Below are 25,696 nucleotides of genomic sequence, written 5' to 3' on the forward strand. Positions count from 1 at the left end.
TATAATCCCATGCACATTTACCTGGGAGTAGGGATAGAGGAGGAATTTCATTTTGTTTGCATTTTAAACTACCTAATTCAGACTTTCTGAAACAATATGTGAACCAAAGCACACCTATCTGTCAAAATTTACGTCTTTGAATTTTGCAGAGTATCCTTCACCCATCCACACACACACCTGAATCATATCTCAAATGGCATATTTTAAAGGGAAATTGCCTTGAAATGCACATTGGTTTAAATAGTGTAGAAAAAGCATTATATTAGGGGAAATTGTTTGCATAAATGTGAATATTAGTCAAAATCAAAGCTTTTTTCTGGTTGGGTACGCAGGGGTACGCATACCCCTAAACATTTTGTGAATTTAAGTTTGGCCTCATTGAGGGGCAGTATTTCAATAGGAGTAGGAAAATGAGAGTACCCCTAAACATGTTTTTTTTGGGGGGGGGGAAACCATGCAAAAATCATGCAAAACCATGCAAAAATCTGTCTGGAGAAATTTGTGCTAAAATGCTGGTGAATTTTCAGGAGGAGGTATTGTAACAAATTGCTACATAAATGTGGAGAACTGAATTTAAAACTGGGAAAACGAGAAACCTTGAGATCCAAAAGCAACAGATTTGCCCTTTCCTACCTGGGAGTAAGCTCCATTGAACCTAGTGGGGCCCACCTCTGAGTAAACATGTCTAGGACTTCACTGTCATCACTGCCCAACTCATTCTTGCTTCCAGGTTCTCAAAACGCTGATGCATGAATGAAAGGGTTTACATCAAGTAAATAAGATTCTGATATGCATTGGAATGTCCCAATAATTGTCAATGAATTGAAATAATACACCAAATGTTGCATTTGTAACATCACAAAAGGTTTATTATCCCAATAATGTTGACAGAATAAATGCAAGATGAAAATAATTCCAAGGAAGGTTTAGGGAAGAAACCCATTTAGAGGAAACAGAAGTAAACACTTGTCTAAGTCAGGGGTCAGCAAACTTTTTCAGCAGGGAGCCGGTCCACTGTCCCTCAGACCTTGTGGGGGGCCGGACTATATTTTGAAGAGAGAAAAAAATGAACAAATTCCTATGCCCCACAAATAACCCAGAGATGCATTTGAAATAAAAGCACACATTCTACTCATGTAAAAACACCAGGCAGGCCCCACAAATAACCCAGAGCTGCATTTTAAATAAAAGGACACATTCTACTCATGTAAAAACACGCTGGTCATATAATTCAAAAGGATATTTTGCTCTGTAAATGTAAGGTTGTTCTGTTCAGTTCTGTTGATAGTTTCAGTTACCTTCTGCCAAAAATCTTTCAATATAGGACAATGAAAAAACATGTGTTTTAGAGAAGCATTATCCCTATTGTATCTTCAACAGTTAGATACCTTAGACAGCCGTTTTTTAAACAAACGTAATGGGGTCCAGTATATTCTAAATATTATTTTTTGTTGTATGAGCCTCAATTTAAGGTCCAGAGATGCCCTTGTTATAGTATTTAAAACAGTTTCCCACTGTGTGGTCGAAATTGAGATCAACCCCAGAGTCGTCCGTGACTGAACTTAACGGTCAGGGGTCCCGTTACCTTTATGCAAATATGAAATTGGTATTGTTTAAATGGTTAAACCAGCAAGTTATTTCCTATTAACATCAACTCCAATTTGGACCAGCGCGGGTGGCACTGTGGGTTAAACCACAGAGCCCAGGACTTGCCAATCAGAAAACACAGACTCACTTAGAGGCTTATCTTTACTGGCTTGTGGTAAGAATGCCCAAAAACAGGGCAGATTGCTCTTAGGCTATGGTTTATCGGGACACCTCAGCAAGCTTGGGCAGGGCATATCTCATGCATGCCTAAAGGGTAGTTAGAGGGTGGCTTTATCGCTTGAGTAGATGTGTGAAAACACCCCGCCTTATTTGAGTAAAAGTAATTAGGAGTGATAAGGGACACGGGTGGCGCTGTGGTATAAACCACGGAGCCTAGGACTTGCCGATCGGAAGGTCGGTGGTTCAAATCCCCACGACGGGGTGAGCTCCCGTTGCTTGGCCCCTGCTCCTGCCCACCTAGCAGTTTGAAAGCATTTCAAAGTGCAAGTAGATAAATAGGTACCTCCTTTGAAGTTTCTCTCTGTTTTTGTATCAACCATAGTACACACCAGGCTTTTCAAACAGATATTAAAAAGCTGAAAGTGGGCATTATACTTATGATGATGGAACCTAGAATTACAATAGCATTTTTTGCTCCTGTACCACACTGTTTACTTGTGTTAAGCGGAGACCCATAGATCCTTTTCAGATGTCCCCCATCCTATATTTGTGCATCTGATTATTCCTGCCTAAGTGCAGAACCATACATTTGTCGCTGGTGAAATTCATTTTGTTAGTTTTGGTCCAGTTCTCTAGCCTGTTAAGGTCATCTTGAATTCTATCTTCTGCCACATTAGCTACACCTCACCACCAGGTGATATGGAGAGGAATGGACAGAAATATCAAAAGGGGAAATCACAGAAAAATAAAGTAAAACTTTGTCCAAGCATTCGTGGGAGGCAAATTTCCGCTTTTCTAACTGAACCTTAATTTTTTACCTCTGGCAAAAGATCGGCATAAAACGCAAAGGAAATGCGAATGGAGGTACATAGACCCGTGAATTAGCATACTGCTAATTAGGATTCAGCTAGGGAGAGCATAAGTGTCACTGTCAGGATGGCCGAGTGGTCTAAGGCGCCAGACTCAAGGCTCATAATCCTTCCCAGGCTCTGGGTGTTCTGGTCTCCAATAGGAGGCGTGGGTTCAAATCCCACTTCTGACACATCCCTTTTCTTAAAAAAAGAATATTTTTTTTTGTTCCCCCTCATCCCTGGGACATTTGCAGGGAAACCAAAATGCTTGTTAACAAAGCTATTGTACTACCAACTTTACTGTATATTTCTGAAACACAGACCTCTTATAAACGCCATCTCCAACTCCTCGAAAGATTCCATCAGTGGTGTCTCCCAAAATTTTTACACATCACTTGGGAAGATGGGAACTAATGGCAGTGTACTGGAAGAAGCAAAGATCACCAGTGTCAAAGCAATGATTCTTCAACATCAACTTCACTGGACTGGTCATGTTGTGCAGATGCCTGATTATCATATTCCAAAGCAACTACTCTATTCCGAACTTAAAATTGGAAGGCATAATGCTGGTAGTCAACAAAAGAGATTTAAAGACTTTCTCGGGGGGGGGGGGGAGTAGTATAAACACTGACAACTGGGAAACATTGGCTTTTGAGAGCTCCAGTTGGAGGACAGCCTTTACCAAAGATGTCATGGACTTTGAAGATGCTCAAACTCAGGACAAAAGGGAGAAATGTGCTAAAAGGAAGGCACGCTTGGCAAACCCTCACCGTGATCAACTCCCACCTGGAAACCTATGTCCCCACTGTGGAAGGACGTGTGGATCCAGAACTGGCCTCCTTAAGAAGGTGTTTATGGAAGACAATCTTACTCGGCTACGAGTGAACGCCGAAGAAGAAGATTGTTAGGTTTTGTGGTTGTATTTGGTTTGCACTTCAAAGCTCCCTGTCCAAGTGTTCTTTGTCTTGCTCCGGAGCTTTCTCCATGAAAACCCACTCTTTAAAGCTAAGTTGGAGCAAACAGCAATCTGCAGAAAACCCATTTAATCTGAAAGGTAGGTATGGATAAGCCCTTAGTCTCCATGTTGCCCATGTTGGACCCACCAGGGCAGAGGACGACGACAAAAGGAGAACAAGTTGATTTTGTGTGTCATTGCTTCTGGCTCCCCCTACTGTTGGCCTCCCAGTTTTCTCCCTACCAACCCCTATGGGCTTCCTAGAGACATAAATGCAAACCACAGAACCAGATATCGAGAGAATTCCAGTTCTTTGATAATGGCTTGATGCATAATTAGAGTGGGAGGAGGAAGAGAAAGTAGGGGAGGAGCCTGCAAAATGCTTAAATCATTCTTCACTCACTCTCCTGTTCTGTTCGCGTATGAGTGTTTATTTGAAAAAGTATTTGGAGCGCCTCGCTTAGCAAAAGAAATGGCCCCAACAAGTTTTGCCATTCAAGTTCCCAAGGCAAAAGATATGAGCATCTTCTGTAAGTATAATCCTGGGTAAGATCACATCGCTGAGATAATTGTCTGATTTTAATCTTATTAATGACATTTCTGATGTCAATTTCACTACACTCAACTTTCAGAATTTGATGCTATTTAGAAAATATGTGGGAGGTTTTCTTATTATTATTACTAGAGGAGCGGAGAGCACAGAATAACAAGCGACAGAGAGAAAATACTGTTTGATATTATACATTTCCAACAAGAGAAACATATGTTAGATAAAAATGGATCAACTATTTGGTGGATTTGACTAATTCAGTATTTGTTCACCAGCATACCTAGTTGTTGATGTTACTGGATTTAGAGAAGGGGAGATGTAAAAATCTTTTGCAAGTTGCTATTAAACAAAAATGCTTTAAATTTATTATTATTGTTCTAATTTGTAGAAGTACATAAAGGAGACTGGGTACTGTACAAAAGCCCAGCCCATAAGCAAACAGTCTAAAAAAAACAAAACCTCTCTGCATTTTTTAAAAAATATTTTATTAGTTGAATATAAAAACAACATATAATCAAATATGAAAACAACATAATCAAATACAAGCAATCAAATACAATTTTCCCCTACCCCCCCCTCAAAAAAACCAGCCCCAACTACGTCCAGGTAATTACATTAGTAATATAATCAAATAACAAATTATTTCTCAGTTGCTGTTTAAAAAATATCATTCCACATGCTCCCATGTGTCTCAGGTGGTTTAAATGCATGTTCTTTCTTTGATGCATATGTAATAAAGGAGGACCACGTTATGTAAAAGTTATGTAGTTTCTCATGTTGTTTTCTTTAACACATCCTTTCTGTTAACTTTTCCATCAAAATTAATTCCAAGACATAAGCATACAAAACTTCATATAGGTTCACGTTTAATGTCCTCCAGTGTCTAGCAACAGCAAGACGTGCTGCAGTTATAAGATGCACAATTAAGTCTTTGTCTCTAAGATTTTGTGCTTCATCTGCAAATATAGAAAGCAATGCTATTTTGGGATCTAAATTGATTGATTGAGATGTAATTTGTTCCATTTCCTGAAATATTTTTAACCAGAAGTTTTTAATCAATGGGCATTTCCACCACATGTGTATAAATGTTCCTTCATTCCCACAATTTCTCCAACATTGTGGAGAAATATTTTTGTCTATTTTGCTTAGCAATGTGGGATGCAAGTACCTTCTGTGGGTTAGCTTTAAGGTGTTTTCTTTTATTCGGGCAGAAATAGCTCGAAAGGGGGCTTTTTGCCACATTCCTTCCCACAAACCATCATCAATCCCTTCTCCCAAGTCTCTTTCCCATCTAGTCTTCAACATACAGGGTTTTGAGGTTGAGAAATTTACAATCGCTTTATAAATTAAAGCAATTAGACCTTTACCTCTAGGGTCTGTGGTGTATAAAATATTTTCAAATGCGGTTAGTGACTTCGTCCCTTGTTTGCAGATTTCTGTGCTACTTATAAAATGGATGACTTGATGGATTACCATCCAATTGTGGGGAAAGTTTTGAACCATTTCTTGTAGTATTAATCCAGACAAAGGGGTGTTTTCTTTGTAAAAGTCTTTAAGCCAAAACAGGCCCACATATTCCCATTTTTCAAAGGGGAATGTTCTGTCTCTATTATAGAAAGTAGGGTGAAATGCCAATGGTATTACAGGAGAAGGCTGAGAGACCATCTGTGGGAACCATTTCTTCCAAACTTTTAAATTACTGTATTTTTCGCTCTATAGGACGCACTTTTTCCCTTCTAAAAAGTAAGGGGAAATGTGTGTGCGTCTTATGGAGCGAATGCAGGCTGCACGGCTAAGCCCAAAGCCAGAACAGGGAGACAGAGCGCTGTGCAGCACTCCGTCTCGCTGTTCTAGCTTGGGGGTGGCTGCGCAAAGCCTCCACAGGGCAGCGGGGAGCCTTCATCCCGCTGCCCTGCGGAGGCTTCAAAGGCTGTCCCCAAAGCCAGAACAGCAAGAGGCTATCCCAGAAGCCAGATCCCTCTTGCTGTTCTGGCTTCTGGGGTTCAGAATATTTTTTTTCTTGTTTCCTCCCCCCCAAACTAGGTGCATCTTATCGTCCGGTGCATCCTATAGAGCGAAAAATACGGTGGATAATAAAAAGGGGTTTTCTATCTCAATTTTTTTTTTTAATTTGCCCAAATGGGACCCCTCTTATTGAATTCTGTTCATTTAGGTTTTCCATATTTAGCCAAGCTATTTCTTGATATCATTGAACTACCAGAAAAATGCTACATAGATGGGCTCCTGAATAGTACTACATGACATTAGGTACTGCCACTCCACCTCCTTTGGCTGGTTGATATAATGCTTTATATGGTAACATTGGCCTTTTATTCTGGTGTATAAATTTTAGAAGCATGTTTTGCCAATTTTGTGATTTTTTTGTCTTCTATGGCAATTGGTAAGACCCTAAAGAGATAGAGGAGGCAGGGCAGCACCATCATTTTTATAGTGGCAAATCGGCCCAACCATGACATCGAACCCTTGTTCCAAGTTTTCAATTTTTGTCTAATCTCTTGGATGATTGGACCAAAATTAAGCTTCTCCAAAGTTTGGAGGTTCCTGGGGTAATAACTCCTAAATATTTAAAATATTTCTGACAAAGTTTTATTCGGCCTCGGTCCTGTATACCTGAAGGAGCGTCTCCACCCCCATCATTCAGCCCGGACACTGAGATTCAGCACCGAGGACCTTCTGGCGGTTCCCTCATTGCGAGAAGTAAGGTTACAGGGAACCAGACAGAGGGCCTTCTCGGTAGTGGCGCCTGCCCTGTGGAACGCCCTTCCAGCAGATGTCAAGGCAATAAACAACTATTTTACTTTTAAAAGACAACTGAAGGCAGCCCTCTTTAGGGAAGTTTTTAATGTCTGATGCTGTACTGTTTTTAATATTCAGTTGGAAGCCGCCCAGAGTGGCTGGGGAAACCCAGCCAGATGGGCGGGGTATAAATAAATTATTATTATTATTATTATTATTATTATTATTATTATTATTATTCCAGTGGAGTGCTGAAGTTGTAGTTCTACTTCAGGTGGCATATGAATGCATAGCAGGTCTGATTTGCTATAGTTAACACAAAATGAGAGACCTTTCCGTAAGCATCAAGAATTTTCATTACTGCCGGGAAACTTGTTCCAGGGTGAGACAGCATCAAGGCTACGTCATCTGCGAACATGTTCACCATATAACTCTGCCCGTTAATTTGTATTCCAGACACCTCAGGGTCTCCCCTAAGTGCTAAAAGCCAAGGGTTCCATGGCCAGGGCAAAAAGCAGGGGCGACAAAGGGCAGCCCTGCTTCACGCCACGGCCCATCGATATAGGCTCTGAGTGTATACCATTTATCAAATTATTTGCGGTGCAATCCTGATAATAAGGTAGTCAGTAGTGCAATGAATGGGGTTCCCATGCCAAAACCTCACAAGGTTTCAAAAAGAAAATTCCATTCAAGACAGTCAAATGCCTTCATTGTATCCAATGTAAGGATGGCTGTTGGTGCCGGTTGGTTTGATCCCCAGTATATTGCATTGAGGATCCTCCTAATTGGGGTAGTTATTGACCTTTGCCTAATTAAACCTGTCTGATCCGAATGCATATAATTCGGTAGAATCGTCGCTAACCTGTGTGTAATAATGTTTGTAAGTAATTTTAAATCAACATTTATTAATGAAATAGGCTGATAGGACTCAACCGACTCCAAGTCTTTATTTGGTCTTGGTAGCACTACGATGTGCGCGTTTTTCCAAGTTCCAGGTACCAGGCCATGATCCTTTATATCTGTAAATAATTTCAGCAAGAATGGGGCCACAAGTTCAGAAAAGGTTTTATAAAAATAGCCAGTAAACCCATCTGGTCCAGGTGCCTTAAATGGTTTTGTCTTTTTTATACTAGCTAATATTTCCTCAAGTGAGAAGGGGTGATTTAAATAAGTTGCATGCTCTTCTGTTAATTTTGGAATGTTAACTGTGGCCAGAAATTCATGAATGGCGTTTAGCGATGGTATAAGGTCTTATAGAATGCATGAAAGGCTTGGTTAATTTTAAGTTTATCATGTGCTATTTCGCCTTTGCCTGTTTTTATTGAGTGGGTTGTTCTGTTTAATTTACGTTTCTTTAGTTGGTTTGCCAAGATTGTTGAGTTTTTATTATTAAATTCATAGTATTGTTGATTTAAATATTGAAGGGATGTTATTATTTTTGGTATTTCTAACATGTCTATTTCTTTCCTTTTTCAAATTAATTTGCGATACACTCTGTTACTACATGTTATGTTTTTATTCTAATTCTTTTATTTCTTTTTCTAATTGGAGATGAATATTTTATTTCCTTTTTTTGATTCTACTGTTCTCACTGATTAATGTTCCTCTAATTACTGCTTTGAAGGTATCTCAAATTAAAGCTGGGTTATATAATCCTGTATCATTGATCTTAAAAAATTGTGGTAACTCTTTTAAAACAAAACCTCAAAAATATTTCCAGCGCAAGATTTTAAAATAATATTCCGTCAAGTTGAATTTCAGAAAGCAAAAGGTGTGGGAGTACAGGGAGGAGGAGCTTGAACTTGTTGTAGAAAGCTCTATTTTGACTCTTAAGTGTTACCTGTGGGATTTTGCTCTTTTGCAAACTCCCACTCATTTCAGTGGAACCGATGCAGAAAAGCCTCGCACCCAACTAATAGTGCATGTCTGCAATGTGAATAGGTGTGTGTCAATCTGCTATGGTTTACTACTGTACTACTGTAAGAATAAGAATAATAAATTTTTATTTATACCCCGCCCTTCCCAGTTCAGAAAACCGGGCTCAGGGCGGCTAACAACAAATTTAAAACACTTAATTAATGCAACAAAAAACAGCATAAAATACAGTATGAAACATGAATAACAATAAATTCAGAATTCAAAAATCAATTTAGGGGGGAAATCCATACAATAAACATTAGATGATCACCAGGGCTAGCTGGCTAAATTAGTCCCATTTGGGCCAGCGAGGAGACCAGGGGAGAATTAGCTGTGGGATCCCAGAGCGGGTAATCTTCATAAAAAGGGGAGGGGGAGGGAAGGAAGGAAGGAAGGGGGATAAAAGAACAGGCTAAGTTCAAATTGAAAGCCAGGCGGAATAGCTCTGTCTTACAGGCCCTGCAGAAGAAAGTTAAATCCTGCAGGGCCCTGGTCTCATGGGACAGAGCATTCCACCAGGTCGGAGCCATCACTGAGAAGGCCCTGGCCCTGGTGGAGGATAATCTGACTTCCTTAGGGACCGGGACCTCTAAACTATGATTATTCATGGACCTTAAGGTCCTCTGCAGGGCATACGAGGAGAGACGGTCCCGTAAATACGAGGGTCCTTGCATGAGTAAAAAGATTGGCATAACTTAATGTGGCACGGGATCTTATCTCAAATATGTCCTAATACATTGAATAAAGATCTGCACATGTCATCCAGTTACCAGTAAAAGCTAATTGACACCTGCTGCACAGACAAAATGGTAAGATAACTTTAAGAGACAAAGCATACAAGGAGAATCGGTTTAGTCTTTGCTCACTACGCTAATATTCTTTCAACTTCTACTTAAGGAGACTAAGCAAAATGGGAAATAGGTAGGGAATTCCGTAAAGGAACAACACAACAATAGAGCTGTTGGAATTACAGGAACTGCTCATCTCAACATCCCTTCTTCATTAACGTCCCTTCTTCAATTTTATTCTTGGCTAAAATTAGTACAGAAACCCTAGGTTAGTTAGCTCTCTCTAAGCTCCAACAAGGAACTTACTCAGCACTTTCAAGGAACCAACACATGCCTCTCCTTAAGGACATATATTCCCTTCCCCCTCCATCACTAGCCCTGTCATAAGTTTAGGTTCTGTGGCAAAATTGTCACACTCACTTTCCGTGGGCATTTGAGAATAGTAGTAGATTACTTTAGACCAATGTGTGTATATACTGTAGGATTTGCAGCCTGCTTAAATTGTAATTTTGCTGTCCAAAGCAACATTTATATATTCTGTCCCTTTCTTTTCACAAAATAAACTGGGTGTGGCCAACTCTAGAGGGCTGAGGTGTCATCAGTCCCATCAATATTTCTTAGCAGGGGACCCAGCTGAAGGCAGCCCTGTACGGAGAATTTTTTAATGTTTGTGTTTTGTTATGTTGTTTTATCTGTTGGAAGCCACCCAGATATTATTATTATTATTATTATTATTATTATTATTATTATTATCATCATCATCATCATCATTATCATTATCATCACCACCACCACCACCACAGTTTGGCTTTTGTTTTAACAAACATCAGGTGTGAGCTAAATCGGTAGTGCTAAATATGTCATGTCATTTACAAGCAGAATCTTCACTGGGGAGAAACAACTAGCTGGGGAAAAGCAATCACGACTACACTTAGCATTCAAGCACTGCCCCTGTCAGTATTTTGAGGACACTCCAATTTTGTTTTGAAACCTTTAATGATGGTGTCATTAAACACCCCTCCCATGCCATTGCTAAATCTTATCTGACAGCACCAATTCATTTCTCCTGTTGTAATATATAACTGGTAGGCAGTTTGCAGCTAATGCACCCAAGGTTCAACCACTTGACCGTTGAATGTGTTTCTTCTGCTATATACACTTCACACTTGGCCAGTCTTGGGAGAGGCTTGTAAACAGCTAAGAACATCAGAAGAGCTTGCTGGATCAGGCCAATGCCCCATCTAGCCCAGCCAGTGTGGTGTAGTGGTTAAGAGTGGTGGACTCGTAATCTGGTGAACCGGGTTCGCGTCTCCACTCCTCCACATGCAGCTGCTGGGTGACCTTGGGCCAGTCACACTTCTCTGAAGTCTCTCAGCCCCACTCGCCTCACAGAGTGTTTGTTGTGGGGGAGGAAGGGAAAGGAGATTGTTAGCCGCTTGGAGACTCCTTCGGGTAGTGATAAAGCAGGATATCAAATCCAAACTCCTCCTCCTCCTCTTCTTCTTCCCCCCAGCAGCCTCTCAGGTGCAAGCATAAGAGCACTCTTCCCTCCTGCCATTTCTACAAACTGCTTTCCAAGAGCACTTGTGCCTCTAACCAAAAGGACATAGATTGAGTGTGGATGGCAGAATGTGGACAAACAGGAACATGCAAATATATTCATTCTATCCATTTGTGTATTTTGCATTCCAGTTCTTTCGGCATTGCTATTCTTTTCCGCCCTGCGAAGCTGCTACACAGATGATTCTAGTCTGCTGAAAACGTGCTTCCGGGAGGCTGAGTATGAGAATTATCTAGACATAGCCAAGAATGGGCTGGGCAAAGCATTGCAACAAAAAAAAGTGCTGATCGTAGGAGCAGGCATGGCAGGCCTCAGCGCAGCCTACACTCTCACAGAAGCTGGACACGAGGTAAGGGGTCCTTTAGTCCTCACTGGTTCTCTGCTTCTGAGGTTGCCCCCTAGGGACCTGTGTATTGATTTGTTTGCACAAAGTCTGCAGGGAGGTTAAACCACTGTGGCTTTTTGCTGAGTATTCATTTTTTACTTTGCAGGGAGGTTAGGTGTTGCATCAAAGGAAGTGTTATTCCACACCTCACCTTTTCCTCTCACACAGAGTCCGATTGGGGAGGTGGGGGGTTAAGGTGTGGTATTCGAGGGCACCAAATCAATTTTAATCATGCAACCTGACTTCGCAATCTGAGTTTGGTGGTAGGTGATGGAGTCCCACCCAAAAATACCATGAATCTTTTTGGCTGCAGCAGTGCTCATAAGGGCAGCCATTTAACATGGCACAGACCTCATCTGGTAGTTGGGGAAACTAGGCCAAAATAGGTGGGGAGGCATAAGGAGCTGTTGTAGTTGTGTGCTGCCAACCACAGCAGAGCCCAGTAGAAGGAGAAGCCAGCCAACCAGTCGAGTCTCGGGGGGGTACTTGCCTGGAGGCAGAGGCTGTATTCAAGGTTCAGTCCAGTCAGGAGTATCTCAGTTCATGTAGTCAAATGATCTGGGGGTCAAGAAAGCAGAAGGTCCAAGGTCACGAGAAGCAAGAAACAGCAAGGTCTGACCAGGAATGACAAGTGTTATTTCCAGCAACTGACTGAGGCTGGAAAACTGCTTAAAAAAGCTGGAGCCATCTGGTTCTCCTCAGGAGCAAGAAGGCTGATCAGCAGCAGGTGGAGTCACTCTGCCTTCTGCTACTTCAGGCTGCTGCTCAGCAGGTGAAGCCGACTCCTGGCCCATGACAGGAGCAACAGGTGAAATCTGAATCATAGAATCATAGAGTTGGAAGGGACACTGTGGGTCTTCAAGTCCAGCCCCCTGCAATGCAAGAATCTCAGCCAAAACTTCCATGACAGAGAGCCATAAAATCTCTGCTTAAAAACCTCCAAGGAAGACGAATCCACAAACACTGGAGGGTTGAAATTGAACATCAGTCCCTTGTAAATTAGCCGTGAGAAATGGAGAAACCCATGTGGCCATGCTGATTTATCAGCTGGATGCTGGGTAAGTCTCTCAACTGCCCTCAAGAATTGGAAATCGAGGCAGGCTATTGTAGCATGAAGCAGTAGCTGGATTGATACAGCAGTAGCTGTCCTGTTTGCCTTCAGGTGATAGTTCTTGAAGCCAGCGACCGCGTGGGGGGACGAGTGGAGACGTTTCGAAATGAGCAAGAAGGCTGGTATGCAGATCTGGGGCCCATGCGTTTGCCTCAGGCACACAGGTGAGACGGGAGGTTACCACATGCCTTTCACTTCATCTGCTGAGCATGCATAAATCCCGCCTTGCTCATCCGTGACGGCTCTTTCCACGGACACGTGTCCTATTGCGCTTGGCTGTGTGGGAGACAAAAGAGCTGTTGGCCTGTTGCCACAAGGAAGAAAGTGTATGCGGAGTTGAAGACAATGTATGACTTCTTAGATGTGGCCCATCAGTTGGATAAAATCTTGGCTGCGAGGGCTATGGCAGTTTGTTTTATGTGAACGGGACAGAGCTGATGGGAGGAGGAGGCGGCCGGACCTCTTCTGGCAACACTCATTATTCCTCGCTTCCCCAGGGTGGCAAACATAGCTCACCTCCCTTTTGCCCCACGATGCACCTGTGAAGAAGATAAAGTTGAGAGATAGTGACTATTTGGTGTTTTTTTAATAATATTTTTTATTAATTTTAACATATAAATTATAAAATGTACCACAAAACTTATCACTTATACAATATTTTTGGACTTCCATCAGCATCTCTGATGATCCACCATTTTAACCACTTCTTATGCATTTCTTCACTTTATATTGCCTTTACATCTCTTAACAAATCATCCTCCCCCTTGTTCATTTTTACAATACTTCTAATAATTCTCCTCACAAAACTTCTTGCAAGCCTACAAACGTCATCTGTTCTTCACAATTACTTTTCAAATAGTCCCTAAATTTACTCCAGTCTTCCGTGAATTTCTGGTCTCGCCAGTTTCGAATCCTTCCTGTTAGTTTATCTAATTCTGCATAGTCCATTAACTTCATCCTCCATTCTTCAATCAACAGTAACGTTTCTTGCTTCCATTTTTGGGCCAATAATATTCTTGCTGCTGTTATTGCATATAAAAAGAGCTTACATTCCTTTCTATTTATATCACTCCCCACAATGCCCAATAGAAATGCTTCTGGTTTCTTTATAAATGTATATTTCAACATTTTTTTCAACTCATTATATATCATCTCCCAGAAGCATTTCACCTTTTTACATTCCCACCACATGTGATAAAATGTTCCCTCTTTTTCTTTACATTTCCAACTTTTATTACTGACTTTATACATTTTTGCAAACTTAACAGGTGTAATATACCATCTATACATCATTTTCATCACATTTTCTTTTAGGGCATTGCATGCAGTAAATTTTAAACCTTCCTTCCATAATTTCACCCAATCAGCTGTATATTATACCCAAAATCTTTGGCCCAGTGAATCATAACCGACTTAACCTCTTCGTCCTTCAAATGCCATTCAAGCAGCAATTTATACATTTTAGACATAATTTTTGCATCATTACTTAATATTTCTAATTCAAACTTTGATCCACTTTCATCAAATCCTTTTTCTTTAGAGTCTTGTTTAAACATTTCGTTGACCGGGCGATAATGTAACCAATCATTAACATATTCTTTAATTTCTTCATATGGTTTCAGTTTCCATTTACTTCCTTCCATATATATTAACTTCCCATATGTTATCCATTTCCCACTCATATTGACCTTTTTTACATTCATCGCTTCTAATGGAGATAACCAATGTGGTGTTTTTCGTTCCAATAGGTTTTTATACCTATCCCAGGTTTCTATTAGAGAGCTTCGAAATATATGGCTTCCAAATCCTTTATGGACTTTTGTCTTATTATACCATAAATATGCGTGCCACCCAAATCTATTGTCATAACCTTCTAAATCCAGCAATTCAGTATTTTCTAATTTCATCCATTCCTTCAACCAACAGAGGAAAGATGCTTCATAATATAATTTCAAATTTGGCAGGGCGAAGCCTCCTCTTTCCTTAGTATCTGTTAGTAACTTAAACTGAATTCTCAGCTTCTTTCCCTGCCAGATATACCTTTGAAATTGTTTTTTGCCAATCTTTAAAAATTGCTGCCCCTTTGATTATTGCAATTGTCTGAAACAAGAATAACATCTTAGGTAGCACATTCATCTTAATAGCTAAAATCCTTCCCCAAAATGATAACTTCATCCTTCCCCATATTTCTAAGTCTCTTTTAACAGTATTCCACACTGGTGTATAATTATTTTGAAAAAGATCAATATTTTTAGAAGTTAACCAAATTCCCAGAGAGATAGTGACTATTTGTAAGCGCTGGGCAATGGGAAGCTGCCCAGAGTGGCTGGAGCAACCCAGTCAGATAGGTGTGGCACTATAATAATAATAATAATAATAATTACTACTACAACATCTACTACAACAACTAGGTGTTTAGGAAGTGCTGTGCACAGGGCTTACCAAACCTTTTTTGCTATCTCTCCCCACCCCCAGTCTGTTTATATATTCATTATATACAGTGTTTTTTTCTGGGGGGCTGCAGGGGGACGCATAGCCCTAAACATTTTGTGAATCTAGGTTTGGCCTCATTGAGAGGCAGTATTTTAATACAAGTAGGAAAACGAGAGTACCCCTAAACATTTTTTTATATATGATTATATATATATATATATATATATATATATATATATATATATACACACACACACACACACACACACACCGTGGTGCCCCGCAAGACGAATGCCTCGCAAGACGAAAAACCCGCTAGACGAAAGGGTTTTCCGTTTTTGAGCTGCTTCGCAAGACGAATTTCCCTATGGGCTTGCTTTGCAAGACGAAGAAACGTCTTGCTAGTCTTGTGATTTTTTCGCTCCCCCCCCCTTTTTCTAAGCCGCTAAGCCGCTAATAGCCTTTTAGCCGCTAAGCCTTTAATAGCCACTAAGCCGCTAAACCGCTAATAGCGCTAATCCGCTAAGCCGCTAATAGGGTTGCTTCGCAAGACGAAAAAACCGCTAGACGAAGAGACTCGCGGAACGGATTATTTTCGTCTTGCGAGGCACCACTGTGTGTATATATATATATATATATGGACACGGGTAGCGCTGTGGGTTAAACCACAGAGCCTAGGACTTGCCAATCAGAAGGTCGGCGGTTTGGGGTGAGCTGCCATTGTTCGGTCCCTGCTCCTGCCAACCTAGCAATTCGAAAGCACATCAAAGTGTAAGTAGATAAATAGGTACCACTCCAGCGGGAAGGTAAACGGCATTTCCGTGTGCTGCTCTGGTTCGCCAGAAGTGGCTTAGTCCTGCTGGCCACATGACCTGGAAGTTGTACGCCGGCTCCCTTGGCCCATAAAGCGAGATGAGCGCCGCAACCCCAGAGTCGGCCACGACTGGACCTAATGGTCAGGGGTCCCTTTACCTATATATATATATATATATATATATATATATATATATATGGTGGCAGGTGGGTGATTAATATTCTGCAGCCTTTGAAATGTGCTTGTGTGCTCCTGTTTTGACTAATTATATGTGCTTTTATCTTGTGAACCGCCCTGAGATGAAGAGCGGTACAGTCATTCCTTGGATCTCGAACACCTTGGCTCCCAAACGATTGAAACCCGGAAGTGAGTGTTCTGGTTTTCGAACGATTTTTGGAAGCCTAACGTCTGGCTCGGCTTCCAATTGGCTGCAGGGCCTTCCTGCAGCCAATCAGAAGCCGCACTTTGGTTTCCGAACATTTTGGAAGTCAAACAGACTTCTGGAATGGACTTCCAAGGTACGGCTGTATATTAACCTAGTAAATAATAATAACATAATAATCATCTCTGCGTCTGACCGTGGAAGCACAGCATATCCATCATAGCCAGTAGCAATTGCTAGCCTTGTCCTCCATGGGTTGATCTAACCCTCTTTTAAAGGCATCCAGGTTGGTGGGCAACACTGCCTCTTGGAAAAGCGAATTCCACTCTTTTGACTCTGCACTGTCCCCTTCTCATGGCCCAGGATCGTCCGCCAATATGTCAGAAAGTTTGGCCTGAGTCTGACGGAATTCTTTCCAGAGGATGAGAATGCCTGGTATTTGATTGACAACATCAGGGAGCGAGTCGGGGAGGTCAAGAGGAACCCCAGCCTCTTGGGTTACACTGTGGATCCCTCGGAAGAAGGCAAAACCGCTGGTCAGCTGTATACGGAGTCCCTACGTCAGGTTGGGATGCTTTTTCTGCTTCTTTTAATTGGGAAAACCTTCTGTGTCCTGTTCCAAATATTAAGACCGTAGAGGTGGAAAGAACCAAAAGCCCGTCTAGCCAAAACACCCTCCTAAAATATATTGTAGAGTTGGGAAAGGTAAAACGACCAAGCGACTGGAGCAACTCCTCTATAAGGGAAGGTTACTATATTGGGGGATACATATTTTTACGAAGTGGAAGCATGAGGATATTTAAGATTATGTGATGCTAAATATTATGCATGGTATACAGAAAGTGGATGGGGTTTTTTCTCCCTTTTTCATAACACTAGAACTTGGGGGCATCCATTTAAGCTGAAGGTTAGAGAATTTGGGACGGATAAAAGAAAGCACCTCTTCAGGCAGCATATCACATTGTAGTAATCATCATCATCATCATCTGTTACTTTTACCCTGCCCATCTGGCCGGGCCTCCCCAGACACTCTGGGTGGCTCCCAACAGAATACTAAAAACATGATAAAACATCAGATATTAAAAACTTCCCTTTCTAAAAGTCAGATAGTTGTTTATTTCCTTGACATCTGATGGGAGGGCATTCCACAGGGCAGGCGCCACCACCGAGAAAGCCCTCTGCCTGGTTCCCTGTAACTTCACTTCTTGCAATGAGGGAATTGCCAGAAGGCCCTCAGAGCTGGACCTCAGGCAGAACAATGGGGGTGAAGACGCTCCTTCAGGTATACTGGGCCGAGGCCATTTGGGGGCTTTAAAGATCAGCACCAACGCTTTGAATTGTGCTCGGAAACGTACTGGGAGCCAATGTAGGTAAACTATGAAATGCATTCTGACTTTTTCTTTATGGTCATCCCAGGTTGTAGAAGAGCTGAAGAGGAATAACTGTAGCTACATGCTAGATAAATATGACATCTTCTCAACCAAGGTAAAAAGAACGATTCTTCCCCCCGCCTTTTTTTCCTTTTCATTCTTTGGATGTTACCACGGCCTTTGGCTAGCGCAATAAAACCCAATAAGTTAACAAAACTAGCTAAAGCAATGCCCCAAACTTGTGACGTACAAAGTATTTTTACTGAAACTTCATTGGTGCACTTCTGTTATATTATTAGAATATTACACAAGCCTATAGTAGTTACCCAGCTTCCTAGGTATCCCACCTAGATATCCTGGGGAGGGGGGGCACATGAAGAAGGGCCTCAGGTGATCATTGCAGGGTCCAGGTTGGTTCATATGGGGAGAGGCGGCCCTTGACCCTTTGCAGTCCTGAGCCATTTAAGGTTTTATAGGTCAGAACCAGAACTTTGAACTGGACCCAGAAACTCATGGGCAGCCAGTGCAGTCAGGCCAGGATAAAGTACACTATGCTCTAACTGTCTCGCCCTGGTGAGCAACCTGGCTGTCAAATTCTGCACCAGCAAAATTTCCCCAACTGTCTTCAGAGGCAGCCCCATGCACAACATGTTGCAGTAATCTAACCTCGAGGTTACCAGAGTATAGATAGCAGAAGTTAGTCTATCCCTGTCCTGATTAGGGGAGCAGCGGGGCCACCAGCCAGAAATGATGGAAGGCACTGCATGCTGCCGAGGCCACCTGAGCCTCAAGCAGGGCCAGATTTAGGTTTGATGAGGCCCTAAGCTCCTGAAGGTAATGGGGCCCTTTATAGGTCCAGCTGACCTTTGTCAACAACAAATTTGTGATGAATATATACTATGTGGTAATTTATGGACCTAATAGGTATCTAAAGCCATTTGCACATAACAAAATATGTATTTTATAAAAGTAACTGTTGAACTGAAATACAATTAAGAAGTATATTAATAGTGAAATAATTATTAAGCTATTTTTTTATTCATAACAAACTTAATAATGCAAGCACATTGGCATTTGGCAATAACAAAAGTTTTATTTTATTTGTTTTTTATCTTGTATTTTGGAAATGTACATCCAGGTTTTTTTCCCCTTTAAATTTTTGGGGGGACCCCAAGAGAGTGGGGCCCTAAGCTATAGCTTGTTTAGCTTATACATAAATCCGGAACTGACAGCAAGTGGCAGCAAAAGATCCAGAAGTACAGTGGTACCTTGGGTTACAGATGCTTCAGGTTACAGGTGCTTCAGGTTACAGACGCCACTAACCTGGAAATAGTACCTCGGGTTAAGAACTTTGCTTCAGGATGAGAACAGAAATTGCGCGGCAGCAGCGGGAGGCCCCATTAGCTAAAGTGGTACCTCAGGTTAAGAACAGTTTCAGGTTAAGAACGGACCTCCAGAACGAATTAAGTTCTTAACCCGAGGATCCAGTTTACTCCCAAGCTACATACCCGCTCCTTCCAAAGAAATATAATCCCATCAAGAGCAGGCCACCTCCCTCCCATCCATCCAGTCCAGGGAATCACCCACTACTAGTGCCTTAGTCCTATCTGGACTGAGCTTCAGTCTGTTGGCTCTCATCCAGTTCCATGACCGAGGCAAGACAACAGTCCAGCATATCCACTGCCTCACCTACAGATGTAAAGGAGAAGCAGAGCTGTGTGTCATCAGCATACTGCTGACAACGTGGTCCATTTGCCTCTCATTACTCCACCATTAAGAATATGGGTGGTATGCAACTAAGTTTTACTCAGAGTAAACCCATTCAAATTAATAAACATGATTAAGTTAGTGCTGGAAAACACCCTGGGGTGCTTCTGCAGCCCCTGCTGTCTGAGCGTCCTCCGTTATGCACAGCTCTGGAAAAGGCCTTTCCCTTCTTCTCTAGTCTGCTCAGCAACATATACCAGATGGTATTTGCACACTAATCTTCTAGCATTACACAGCAAGAAGTGTGAGACATCATAGGGCTAATCTACATACTTATTTACATACTATGTACAGGCAAAGAATTATGGCATCCTCTTTCATCAGCTCCGAGAGAGAACAGAACGAAGTAAAATAAATAGTACAGTCCAACGGTATGCACAACGGAAGAGAGATAAGGCTGTCTTCCGTTCCCACGGTCTACCCAGACAAGCATGTGATTTACACCAATCACATCTGCAACATCGGATACATGAAATACTAACAGTTAGGTGCACAAAGTTTGGTTTATTCTGAGTAAAACATACAGTGGACCTTCGGGTAACGTAATCTTTGGGTTGCGAACGCGGCCGACCCGGAAGTGGGTTTGGCACTCCCGTGTGCGCAGAAGCGGTCCTCCAGTTACAAAATTATTGGGATACAGCCAGGCCTCCAGAACAGATCCCGTTCGTAACCAGAGGTACCACTGTATCTGAATACAGGCGCCTCCCCAGCCACGTGCGATCAGCACCACTGGCGGAGGAAGGGGGGTGCGGTAGGTGAAGGCCGGCCTGGGTGTCATCCCTGAGGGGGATGACATCGCCGCCCCCCGCCCCTGAGGATGTTTGCCGCAGGCAGCTAGTCCTGCCCCTGCGGGCGGCTAGCCCCCCAGGTGCATAGCATGTGCCAGAGCAGCTAGCTCCGCCTCTGATCGGCATGTACACAACTAGTGACACACACACCATTTTTGTTTTTGTTTTGTTTTTTTATAATTTATTCAGAATTATAACAAGACATATTATCCAAGAACATATCATCCTTGTTTTTCCCCCCATTTTTCCTCTCTCCACACAAAACCCACCCACCCCCACCCCCCGACTTCCCTCAGTTCCAGTCTTTGGTTTCTCTAAGAATGCTGTTTTCTGCATGTTACAAAGTTGTATAGATCCTCATACTATTTAGCTGATTATTATCAATAAAAAGTTTGTGAATGTTTATTGAAAACCTGCCAAGGAGTCCAGTTCGCTTCAAATACTCTGTAAAGGGTTCCCATTCATCCTTAAAGTCACAGTTATCCTTGTCCAGTAACTTATTTGTCAATTTTGCCAGTTCTGCATAGTCCATCAAATTTTCTTGCCATGATTCTTTAGTTGGGATTTCTTCAGTCTTCCATACTTGTGCTACCAGAACTCTCGCGGCCGTTGTCGCATACATGATTTTTTTTTTTTTCAACTTTTTTGGCGGGTCTTTCCCTACAATCCCCAACAAAAATGCCTCGGGTTTTTTAACAAATGTTAAATGGAACATTTTCTTCAATTCGTTGTATTTCATTTCCCAATTTTTTAAAATTACCTTACAATCCCACCACATATGATAAAATGTCCCCTCCTTTTCCTTACACTTCCAACATACATTTGTACTAGTTTTGTACATTTTCCCTAACTGCACTGGTGTTGTGTACCATCTGTACATCATCTTCATGTAATTCTCCTTCAATAGGGAACAATCTGTAAAAACACACATACCATTTTTGGTGCTGAAAGGGGGGCTGAAGGGACTTGTGTTCGTCCCACTGACATGCACAGCATCCAGGAGCAGGTAAGCGGGGATTCCTCTGCACCACCCATTACCTCCCTGACCACTGGTCCTGTTAGCTAGGGATGATGGGAGTTGTAGTCCCAAAACATCTGGAGGGGCGAATTTGCCTATGGCTGCCCTAAGGCTATACAGCTATGTTTACTTACCTGGGACTGAGATTAAGCCTCATTGAACTCAGTGAGATAGACATATAGAGGACTGCACTGCAACTTTTTGCAGAATCCAATTCCTTGCTTTCCAGAATAAGCAAATCCTGAAGCCTGAGAACCTCAGGATGTCTCGTGTACTAGATTCCAAATTCAGTTCTTGCTTGGTGGTGTGTGTGTTTGCTTAAGTGCCTTGGTTGAGTGCCGTCCTTAAAGGTGGTTATTCTCCCCCCCCCCCATAACAGGAATATTTAACTGAAATAGCAAAGCTGAGTCGTGGAGCTGTCGAAATGATTGGGGACTTGCTCAGTGAAGATGCTGGCTATTTCGAGTCGTTCATTGAAAGTATGAGAGATGCAGTGATCTTCTCTTCTGGAAACAGGTAAGCGGAAATACGCATTGCAAGGAAATAGGGAGGATTTATTCTTGCTGAAATAAATACAGTGGTACCTCGGGTTAAGTACTTAATTCATTTTGGAGGTCTGTTCTTAACCTGAAACTGTTCTTAACCTGAAGCACCACTTTAGCTAATGGGGCCTCCTGCTGCTGCCACGCCACCAGAGCACAATTTCTGTTCTCATCCTGAATCGGGACCTCAATACCTTAGGAATGCCTCTCCCCATACGAACTGACCCGGACCCTGAGCTTGTAATCCGAGACCTTTCTCTATGTCCCCCGTCCCCCCAAGAGGTTCGGAGGATGGCAACACAAGAACAGGCCTTTTCTGTGGTGGCTCCCCGTCTGTGGAATGCTCTCCTGGTGCCATTATCATGGGTGTAGCTAAGGGGGGCAGGGGGGCAGCACCCCCCCATAAAGAAAAATCTATAAAAATGTATAGCAAGCCGAGGTTCTGCCTCCCCAACAATAGGCCTCGCCAACAAAAGGGCTACCTCCTCAACAAAAGGCCTGCCCCACCCCCAACAAAACTCCTGGCTACGCCCATGGCCATTATTACATATCTTTAGGCACCAAGCAAAAACATTCCTCTTTATTCAGGCCTTCAGCCATTAAATCGATGACCTGTTAAAGGGGTGGGCAGACTGTTATTATGATTATTTTATCATGCAGTCCCGTATTATGCTCTGCATTTTATTATTTTGTTCTTAATGTTGTACACCACCCTGGGATCTTTGAATAATGGTTGGTATATAAATCAAATGGATGATGATAGATGATAGATAGAGAGAGAGAGAGAGATAGATAGATAGATAGATAGATAGATAGATAGATAGATGGATGGATGATAGATAAAATATGTTCCCTCTCCCTACAACAAAATCAACATAAAGATGTAAGAGTCCAGCTGGCTCTTGCGAAAGTTCCATCTAGACCAGATGCCTATAGGAAGCCTGCAAGCTGGACCTAAGCTCAATAGCCACTCTCCCCATTTGAGATACTCAGCATGCATTGAATCATAGATTGCCAATTTGGAAGGGACCCTGAGGATCATCTAGTCCAACCCCCTGCAATGCAGGAATGCGCAGCCATCCCTTAAGGGGATTGAACCTGCAACCTTAGAATTATCAGCACCACACACTAACCAGCTGAGCTATCCCCTTGGATAATATGCAGTGGTACCTTGGTTCTCAAACGCCTTAGTACTCAAACAACTTGGAACCGAAACACTGCAAACCTGGAAGTAAGTGTTCCCGTTTGCGAACTTTTTTCAGAAACCAAATGTGCTCCGTTTTGAGTGTTATGCTTCCGTTTTGAGTGCCATGCTGAGGTCTGTCTGTTTTTACTATTTATTTTGCGTTTTTGTGGCTCTTTTTTTGTTTTTGTGACTGTGTGGAACCCTGTTCAATGCTGATTCATTAACTGATTGTGTAACGGCAGTACATTGATTATTGTTTCATTTTATGGATCAGTGGTCTCGTTAGATAGTAAAATTCATGTCAAATTGCTCTTTTAGGGGTTGTTTTTAAAAGTCTGGAATGGATTAATCCATTTTTCATTACTTTCTCTGGCAAAGTGTGCCCTGGTTTTGGAACGTTTTGGTTTTGGAACGGACTTCCAGAATGGATTAAGTCTGAGAACTAAGATACCATTGTTTCCACAATTAATAAAAGCCATTGAATACCTTCCATAAACTTATCTAATCCTCTTTCAAAGTCATCTGACTTGGTGGCCATCTCCACATTAACTCTGTGCTGTGTTCAGAAATGCTTTCTTTTGTCTGTGTTGAACTGAGCAACAACTGAGTAATGCACGACAGCAGTTCCCAGTGCAGCTGAAGAGGGCTCTTCCATCTCCTATCCCAGGCTTCCTCAAACTCGGCCCTCCAGAAGTTTTGAGACTATAATTCCCATCATCCCTGACCACTGGGTCCTGCTAGCTAGGGATCATGGGAGTTGTAGGCCTAAAACACCTGGAGGGGCGAGTTTGAGGAAGCTTGTCCTATCCATTCATCTGCATTCGGTTTTGTTTTGTTTTGTTTTGTTTTGCAGGTTTGATCAAATCATAGGAGGCTTTGATCAGCTGCCAACAGCCATTTACAGAAACATTTCAGAAAGGGTGCAATTAGGTAGCAAAGTGGTCAGGATGGAGCAGACAGACGAGAGCGTCACCGCTTTTTATCAAACCGCCAACAAAGCACTGTACAGCGTGACAGCCGATTACGCCGTGGTCACCTCCACCGCCAGGGCCACGAGGCGCATCCATTTTGAGCCGCCCCTGTCGCGTGACAAAAGCCACGCCTTGCGGTCCATCCACTACAGGAGCGCCACCAAAGTCTTCCTCGGTTGCACTGAGAAGTTCTGGGAAGCTGACGGGATCCGCGGTGGGAAGTCCACAACTGATCGCCCGGCCCGATTCATCTACTATATCAGTCAAAACTTTTCTGGCGACGTTGGGGTTGTCTTGGCTAGCTACGTCCAGAGTGACGACTCCAGTTTCTTTCATGCCCTCAGCGACGATGACATCATTAGCATCATCCTGGATGACCTGTCCGCCATCCACCGGCTGCCCAAGGATTACATCCAGTCTGTGTGCCAGTCATTCGAAATAAAGAAGTGGAGCTTGGATAAATATTCCATGGCTGGCTTTGCTGCCTTCACCCCTTACCAGTTTGTCGATTACAGCAAACCTCTCAAGGAGCCAGAAGGCAGGATCCATTTTGCTGGGGAACACACTACCCAAGTCCACGGCTGGCTGGACTCCGCAATCATGTCAGGGTTGAGAGCAGCAAGAGAAATCAACCTTGCATGTGGGAAGTGGCTGCCCAGGATCAAGGCTCCTGACAAAGAGGAACTTTAAACAGGGACTCTGCAAAAGGAGAAAAGATCATTTGAAGGAATACAGGAATAAGGATATAATCTCACAATATATCCTCTCCTGCATCCCTGAGCATTCCCACACTTTAAATAGGCAATCTGCAAAAGGAGAAAAGATCATTTGAAGGATTATCTTGACATACAGGAGTTTTGAATCGGGAATTTTGAATTTGGACTCTGATGGGATGCTGGATGCTATGATCCTATACACGACTGTGGCCTGATGGGAAGTCTTGCTCTCATGCTTCGCTCCTGCACATAATGCTGCACAAACCGTCCCAATACTAAGACATTCCCTCACCACCCCAGAATGTTCAGTTCACATTGAGTTCATGAAACACCATACCCTGACCTGTCCTTAATGCATAGTTGACCACATCTATTGGAACGTAATTGTTTAAGTCTTGCATTATCATTCATTAGTTATATTTTAATTAGGAGGTTTTCATGCCTGTCTAGTTCTGTGCTCCCTTTCCCAGCCCTTAATCTATCGGTGATTAATGCCTATATGCAACCTTTTGCTTTGTACTTGTGTTAACCAATCAGCAATAAGCACATGTGTGGCAATGCTGTAATATTCAATAAAAGGGACTCCCCGAGACTTGCTCGGGAGATGCCTCCCAGATGACACTCGCTACCTGTCTGTCGTTATTTCAACCCAACAGGACTCGATGGCCCTTGTGGTCTATTCCAACTCTATGATTCTACAAGTCAAAATATTGCTGTGAGTTTGGGGAGAAGGAAGTAGGCTGTATGCGATATCCTTCTAACTGCTGGATCCAGGAAGTGTTAAAATATAAGCCAGAGTAATGGGCTATTAAGAGAACAAAGGAAAAGGAGGCTCTGAGCAAGACAGAAATGTGTAGAACAACAACCACCACCACCACCACCAAAGCCAGAATTTTTCAAGTAACGTGACCTAGAAGTACGCTGGAGAGAGTCGGAGCAAGGCTTGAAAGCAAGGTTTGATTTCTGTTTGAACCCAAGGCTACGGTATTTGGTTGTCAATGTTGTGAGCCCCTCCATAGTATAGATCTGCAAATAAACCATAGATTATGAAGACACCACCGTCTCTG

General features: G+C 42.4%; 3 protein-coding genes across 3 annotated transcripts in view; 1 reads left to right on the forward strand and 2 right to left on the reverse strand.

Annotated features, from left to right (window-relative positions):
* The window catches only part of LOC310758203 (olfactory receptor 2V1-like), a gene marked incomplete at its 3' end in the record, with an annotated part of 192,923 nt that overhangs the window by 104,555 nt on the left and 62,672 nt on the right, over nt 1-25,696 (reverse strand). The window lies entirely within an intron of this gene.
* The window catches only part of LOC310757133 (olfactory receptor 2D3-like), a 181,528-nt gene that overhangs the window by 98,988 nt on the left and 56,844 nt on the right, over nt 1-25,696 (reverse strand). The gene's annotated exons all lie outside the window — the stretch shown is intronic.
* Nucleotides 3,938-24,603, forward strand: LOC310756777 (L-amino-acid oxidase BmooLAAO-I-like; the record flags this gene model as incomplete). The annotated part of the gene is made up of 7 exons (XM_083601506.1): nt 3,938-4,103; nt 11,278-11,495; nt 12,694-12,806; nt 16,635-16,836; nt 17,688-17,756; nt 21,594-21,730; nt 23,796-24,603. The coding sequence occupies exons 1-7, from the start codon at nt 3,953-3,955 to the stop codon at nt 24,601-24,603; spliced, it is 1,698 nt and encodes a 565-aa protein (XP_083457632.1). The 5' UTR covers nt 3,938-3,952.

The sequence above is a fragment of the Podarcis filfolensis genome (genome assembly GCF_964270895.1).
Source record: "Podarcis filfolensis genome assembly, chromosome: 2".
Classification (NCBI taxonomy): domain Eukaryota; kingdom Metazoa; phylum Chordata; class Lepidosauria; order Squamata; family Lacertidae; genus Podarcis; species Podarcis filfolensis.